The sequence below is a fragment of the Limulus polyphemus genome, unplaced genomic scaffold (assembly GCF_000517525.1).
Source record: "Limulus polyphemus unplaced genomic scaffold, Limulus_polyphemus-2.1.2 Scaffold782, whole genome shotgun sequence".
Taxonomy (NCBI): domain Eukaryota; kingdom Metazoa; phylum Arthropoda; class Merostomata; order Xiphosura; family Limulidae; genus Limulus; species Limulus polyphemus.
The window spans coordinates 51,582-59,011 of record NW_013666392.1 but is presented as its reverse complement, the minus strand read 5'-3'; the positions used below and the strand labels follow the sequence as shown (position 1 = coordinate 59,011).

Here is a 7,430-nt window from a genome sequence, read left to right as displayed (position 1 = left end):
GCACAAAAATTTTGTTGAAGAGTTGTACATTTCTGCGAGAGATAGTGTAGTATACTTTGAAGGCATCATTGAACTTGTGTCAAGAGGAATTTTAAAAGATAAAGGACAAGAAAGGAAAATATTATATTAAACATTAACTAAATTTGAAAAGAAAAAGACCTGAAATTACAAATATAACCAAAAGAAGATCTTTAAAGATATTTTATAAAAAATATTAAAAGGTATGTGTCTTTTTTTGTGTTTCCTAATTTTAATCATTTCATTGCATTGTACATTGATGAAAATAGCTAGAGTTAGTGATATTGTAGAGAAAATTAAAAATGGTATATAAACATTCACCTTAAAAATATTGGTTATTCATTTAGGAGGTTCTATATATTATGCAAATGAAATATTAAAACTAAAAGATGAAGAAAAGTATTTTATACATAAAATGAAAAATCACCTTGCACTCGAACTATTCAGAGTCTGAGTACAAATAACTACTATAGACAAATAACATTTTTATTAGAAAGACTTGTTTAAAATAATGTCATTCTTTGTGTAAAAGATACTTATGAACTTTAACAAAATATTACCAGGTTTTGTGAGGATATCTCAGAGTATCGTATGTATTGTTGCATAAATGTCAAGCAGATGTAAAACACAACTGCCTGTTGTGAAAGGGTTAGCATAAGATGTTATAGAAGGAAAATGTTGTACCTGTTATAAGAGTGCAAGAACAAGAAATCTACAACTATAAATTTACCACTTTTTTGTCATATTTCTGCTGCTTGATTTGACTTCTTGTTCAGGTGTGCATGTTTTCTTGTCCCGAAGAGGTATAAAATGCATGTTTCTTTAGAAATCTGTAGGTAGCTAAAATAAAATTCTCAGCTGTGAGGGTTGGCTGAGCCTTATTTAGCAGTTATTTTGCTCTATGTCACTACATTTTGGTAATCTTGTATATATATATATATATTATGGTCTAGCTTCAGCAAGTCTGTGGTACAAGTAGGAAATTAGTAAGAAAAACTTTAAATAATGATGAATTAAAATACTTATTTAAATCTAGAAAATAATTTTTATTAAGACATTCTGTTACTACTGATGCATACTGAGCCATTGCAAAGCTGAGGTTAGCTGACTACATTCATCTAATAAGGAAACTTATATAATTTATATACAATGAGTGGATCTATCCATCCCTTCTAATAGAAGAAGATCAAGAAAAAATACAATTTAACACTACTCTTATGTAAAAGCTATACATATCTAATTCAGAAATTCAAAGGTCCATTTTGTATTCTAGGTAGCTGATGACATGGAAAAGGAAAGACGAGTTTTTCAGCTTCAGATGTGTGAAGTAAGGGAATTAAATATTTTTTCTAAATTCCATGCACATGAATAGTGATTAATTTAAACCTTGTGTATTTTTTACTCAGATATGAAGTTTTGGGTTTTTGTTTTCTAAAAACGTTTTGGATTGCATATACATAACAAAAGAAATTTCAGGATGAAAACCTAAAATTAAAACAATTTTTTTGTAAAAAAAGAAAAATAAATAACAACAAAATGTAGTTTTCTGTTACCTGCTGTTTTAACCCCTTTTGTTCTTAACACTGTAGATATTGCTAGGTGAAGTATGTTATTGGGACTAGTGCGAGGTTTATAAAACTAATTGGTTACCTTTCATTTTAAAAAAAAAACTACTTAAGCCAAATTTTAAAAGTAAAAATATCTGAATAAGATTTTTTATTTCATTTTATGAGTAAGAAATTATTTTATTATGCAGTAACCACTTGCTTTTTAATTTCAATTAAAAAAGTTCTATTCAGTAATGTGTATAAATAATGTTTCACATGTATTTTGTTGTTATTCATATACCATATTTTAGACTATTACTTTTCCCTCAAAATTTGTTCTATAGTTTTGATTCTCAACACTTAGAATTTATAATGTTTATTTATATTCATTACTTCCAATAAAGTTTTGTATAAACGTGTTTTAATAGTTATACAGAAGATGATAAAAATACAGCTTCTGTTGACCAATCTTTTATAAAACAGTCTTTAATTGTGTAATTGCTCTTTTTTTTTTTAACCTTTAAATATATCTCCTTAAAACTGCATCTTTTTTCCAATCTTTGAAAGAAAATTCATTATTGTTTATTTCTAGTACCTTATTAAAGTGAATGAAATCAAAACAAAAAAGGGAGTGGAGCTTCTGCAGCATCTAGTTGAATACTATCATGCACAAAATAAGTAAGTGTGCACAAGTTTAGAAATTTATATAATTATCAAGTAAGAAATAGTTACTTTTAAAAAAAGGTTTTTTTTTCTTCTCTTTAATTACCTAATTTTATCTCAAAATGCTGAGTGAAATAGTTATGCAGTTTGCCTTTTAGTTGAAGTGTATCAGTATGTTGATCACATTTTACTTTTATGTTAAATATTACTAGAAGACATGAATGGTTATTCCACAATTGTTTCGTATGTTTGTATGTTCAAGGATGAAGTTAATGCTAGAAAAGTATCAGCATTTAATTAACTCTAAGATACCTGGGTATGTCGGTTTGACCTGTTCTAAAGTTTGTTTTATTGCATTGACAAGAAAAAAACTGTACTGGGTGAAATAGTTTGAAACTTGAGATGAACTTTTTTATGTAGCTTCTGGAAATAAAATATCTTTTTTTATATACGAGGCATTTGAATTAATTTAAAGCTTTAAAAATTTGAAAAGATTTCCTTCTATTTTTTGAACAAACAACAAAAAATTGTTATATTTGTTGTACATTTCAGTTACTGATTTTATGTCATCCTTGTAAAATTTACTATAAAGTGTTTGTTTTATAAAACTAAATTTTATCTTTGTTTTGATTGAAAAAGATGCATGCAGTTTCAGTGTTTAAGATCACTGGTTTACAATAACAATAACTTTTTTTTTTCACCATATCAAATTCATAGGCAAGCTGACTTTTAAAATAACTAAACAGAAAGTTTTATTTAATGTACATAATAAGTTTTAAAACTGTTTTGTTTGAAGTTATTTATATGTACTTTTACATTCTTTTATGATGATTTTCTTTTCACATTCAAGCTGTTAATCATGCCAGTAAGACCTAATGTAAACATAGCGTAACAAACAATGGCTTTGTTGGCAAAACAAACTTGATACATTCAATTCCAAAGTGATCTAACTAAGTTTAACTCATTTAGTTTCATGAACAACTTTTTTTTTCTTATCATTCTACTTCATAATTCAAATAAAATGATAAAGCAAGCTTTAAAAATAAATCAGTACAGTAATTGTTGCAGAAGCTGTTCCCAAACATCTTTTCATTAAGCAATATATCACCAGGTTCAATTTTTACCACTTTGTTCCAATTATACACAAATATCCACTCAACTGGAAGCCATATTGGTTTATACAACAGTTGAAAAAACACAAAAAACTTTTATCATGCATTATATAACTAGCGTATGACTTCTTAAAGCTGAGATATTGACAGTTATATCATATCATATCATGACAGTAGAGGTTGATAAACATTGATTGGCTATAATCAATAAAACTATACTTTTATTGAATTTACAAGATCAGATTAGTTCTATTTTGTTCAAAAACTATTTTAGCTTTCCTCATATGGGCTACGAGTGTCATATTACAATCTGAAAAAAAGTCAGGAAATACACAAACACTAATGTTTTAGCTTGGAGTGTGCTGAAATAATCACAAAATCACATTGTGAAATTTTTTAAAACTTATATGTATAAAATTATTGAATAAAACTCTGAATAATTTTTAAAATGAAATGTTTGAAGGAGTGACTTCAAGTTTACATGCTATAAATTTTGTAATTCAGTGTTGCAATTTTTCCCTCAGGACAGGATGCACCCATCCGGAGACCATAGAGTTAAACTACTTTCATTTTTAAAATCACAAAATACAGTATCTCAAAAACTTTTACAAGTTGTGTACAAAATATAAGAGTGATATAGTTAATAAAAATATATTAAAATAAAGTAAACAAATCTTCTTTTTCTTAAACCAGCTTTTTTCAAGATGGACTTAAAACTATTGAGCACTTTAGTGGCTACATTAAGGAGTTAGCGACTAAACTACAAAAGATTCGACAGAAACAAGATGAAGAAAGAAAGAAGTTAATTGAACTTCGCAACCTTCTGCGATGTTCCCCATCACTGGATGGAAGAGAGGTTAGATTTATTAAGAGTATTGAATTAGTAGAATTGTCTTTCAGGGTAAAGTTGTATATTATTTTGATTTAGTATAAAAGATTTCTTTGAACTTTATGTGATGTGTTTTTATTTTCTAAGTTTGTACATTTTATTGTTTTATCAACTTACAGCAAGTTGGAGCAACACAATCTGGCTATACACTTCATCAGCTTCAGGGAAATAAACACTATGGTTATACTAAAACAGGTTATCTTAACAAGAAGTCTGATGGAAAGATGAGGAAGGTGTGGCAAAAACGGAAATGTGAGACTCGAGATGGCTATCTTTTTATCTACCACTCAGATGTAAGCACATTATTTTGTTACAGCAATAGGGTACTTATGTTACCTTTGTTTATTGTAGCTTTGTCTCTCTTTGAAGTCCAGTGAATACAACATCTATTTTTTTAAGTTTGAATTGGACATCTTATAGCTTTTATTACTTAGATACTTGACTGTATGAAAAAAAAAAGTGAATCTTAAAGTCTTATGATACTTTTTCAATTCATAACAGAAAGAGCTAGACAAATTCAAAGTGTAAAAATAAAAATTTGTTTTATCACTGTTGATGATAATGTTGTGTCTTATTTTGATGCAAATTTGATATTGGAGCCTAATGTTTATAAATTAAATTATTGCGTACAAGTTTCACTTTCTAACTGGTTTTTCATTTTTCATTATTGTAAAGCTGTGTATTTACCAGGTCCAATTGCACAAATGAATTTCTATTTAGATACTTAGTTGCATCTCAGATCTTTGTATTACAAAATATTTTAATTTTTTTCAAATATTATCACAAGCACTTCATATTCTGACATTATTTGCTAAATATGCATAAACAGGAGATTTTTACACATCTGAGGGTTTGTGGTTCATGTTCCATTGCTGTACTAAGAAGCTTCACGCTTTGAGGCCATAAATTTGCTATAAGAGTGATAGTCAAATTCCACTATTCAACCAGGCAATACAAGCCCAAGAGTTGGTTGTGGGTGCTATTGACTATCTGCCTTCCCTCTAATCCTTCAGTAAAAAATTAGGAACAGCAATGTGACCCTTGTGTGGCCTTGCACAAAAATTCTAAAACAAACAGATACCACATTTTGTAAGAGGTTGTGTATTGTACTCGATCAAATGGAGAAACATTTAATATGAGTTAAAATAGTTATGATTTTTGGTCAAAACTGAAAGTATATCATATTTTAAATTATTCTTGCAATTTAAAAAATAAATGATACACAATCTATAAGTATAATATATCGGGAAATATTATTATATTAGTTAAGTAATCATAAAAAGAGAAATTTGCTCTTAAGACTAAATTGAATAGTGATGAAAGGCATGTATGTTATTTTACTAAATGAAAACCTGCTTCCAGTGAAACTAAAATCTGAGGTTGCACAATTAGTTATTATAATAAGTCATATTGACACAGAGGATACAAAGTTATGTATATGCTGTAATAAGATGTGAGACAAAACAGTTTGATCATCTTGATATGTGGGATAGACAGCTAGATTATTTTAATGTGTGAGGTATATAGCTAAGTCATCTAAAGATGTGAGAGATGCATCTATATTATTGTAATGTGGGGTAAAAAGTTAGGCTATTATGATATATAAAGTTCAAAACAATGCATAATAAATCAATCTTGTAAAATGGGCCCTCAATTAAGTTTTCTTGATATATGGGCTGTACAACTAGATTAAACAAAGAGGGCAGGCAGGTTACAACTTATGATGTTGTACAGAGATTATGTTATGGTGTGGAGTCAGTATAAATGTAATGTAATAACAACAACTAGATATGATGTATGGCTAACATTGAGTTTATATACATCAGTTGGATACATGTTATGGTTATTTTGACATGAGTAAACAGATAGGACATCTGATGTTGGGTGGGGGTTCACAACTAGGACATCTTCCAATGTATCACATATATGTACATTTTACTTGACTATTCCACATGTTGAAGCAATTTTTTTTTTATAATTTATTCATCAGGATAACCTATATCAACTACACAGATTGTAATCCAGTCTAGCTGGTACCAACTACACAGATTGTAATCCAGTCTAGCTGGTACCAACTATACAGACTGTAATCCAGTCTAGCTGGTACCAACTACACAGACTGTAATCCAGTCTGGATGGTACCAACTACACAGACTGTAATCCAGTCTGGATGGTACCAACTACACAGATTGTAATCCAGTCTAGATGGTACCTCATGTGTTACGATAACAATGCTCAGTTCTCTGTTTATCCATTTTCACTTCAATGTGTACCACAAGTATCACCGAGCATCAAGTAAAATATATTGATATGTGATACATTGGAAACATCCACAGAGAATATTAGCATGGCGGGTTCATGAGCAGAGGTGTGGTTTACACTGTAAGGGTATTATAATGTTTGGAGTACTCAAGTAAAATATATTGATATGTGATACATTGGAAACATCCACAGAGAATATTAGCATGGCGGGTTCATGAGCAGAGGTGTGGTTTACACTGTAAGGGTATTATAATGTTTGGAGTACTCAAGTAAAATACCTTGATATGTGTAGTATATATATTGAATATCAGGGTTATTTTGATGTTTGGGATAAACACATGCACACACACACACTGAATCTCAACATAGACAGCCTATTGTGTAGCTTTCTGCTTAATAACATACTAAAAACAAAATATATAAATTATCTTGACATGTATGATATACTATATAAACTATCTCAACTTGAGGGCTACAAACACTCAAGTTATCATGATGTTAGATATATATGTAGGTAATATTAATATAGGGATATATAAATGAATTAACTAGACATCTGGAATGTTCATCTAGGTTATTATGACATGAGGGATGTTTTACGAAGGGAATTTTACATATGAGAAAAATACTTATATTATTATAATTTGTAGGGAATACAGCAATGCCAACCTAGCATATATACAACTAAGTTATTTTGACATGCAGAGTGTATAGCTGGGACAACTTAATTGAGGAATACACAGCAAAGTCATCTTTTTAACATGCATGATACACACCTAGATTATACTTACACACAAATGTGAGTTCTTGATACTTGGGTATATATTTACCACACACACACACACGCACGCACGCATGCACACGTTTGCTGTGTTTTACTTCTTTTTTTTTTTTGCAAAACTAATGTTATCCAAATAAACTATTGTGCACCACTCTATA

General features: G+C 29.3%; 1 protein-coding gene across 2 annotated transcripts in view; it reads left to right on the top strand.

Moving 5' to 3' along the window:
• Positions 1-7,430, top strand: part of LOC106460502 (arfGAP with SH3 domain, ANK repeat and PH domain-containing protein-like) — an 83,429-nt gene that overhangs the window by 50,594 nt on the left and 25,405 nt on the right. For both annotated transcript variants that reach the window (XM_022387252.1, XM_022387251.1), the window contains exons 8-11: positions 1,292-1,345; positions 2,158-2,243; positions 4,034-4,196; positions 4,349-4,522. In XM_022387252.1, coding sequence (XP_022242960.1) covers positions 1,292-1,345; positions 2,158-2,243; positions 4,034-4,196; positions 4,349-4,522 — 477 coding nt within the window. The remainder of the gene's footprint in view (positions 1-1,291; positions 1,346-2,157; positions 2,244-4,033; positions 4,197-4,348; positions 4,523-7,430) is intronic.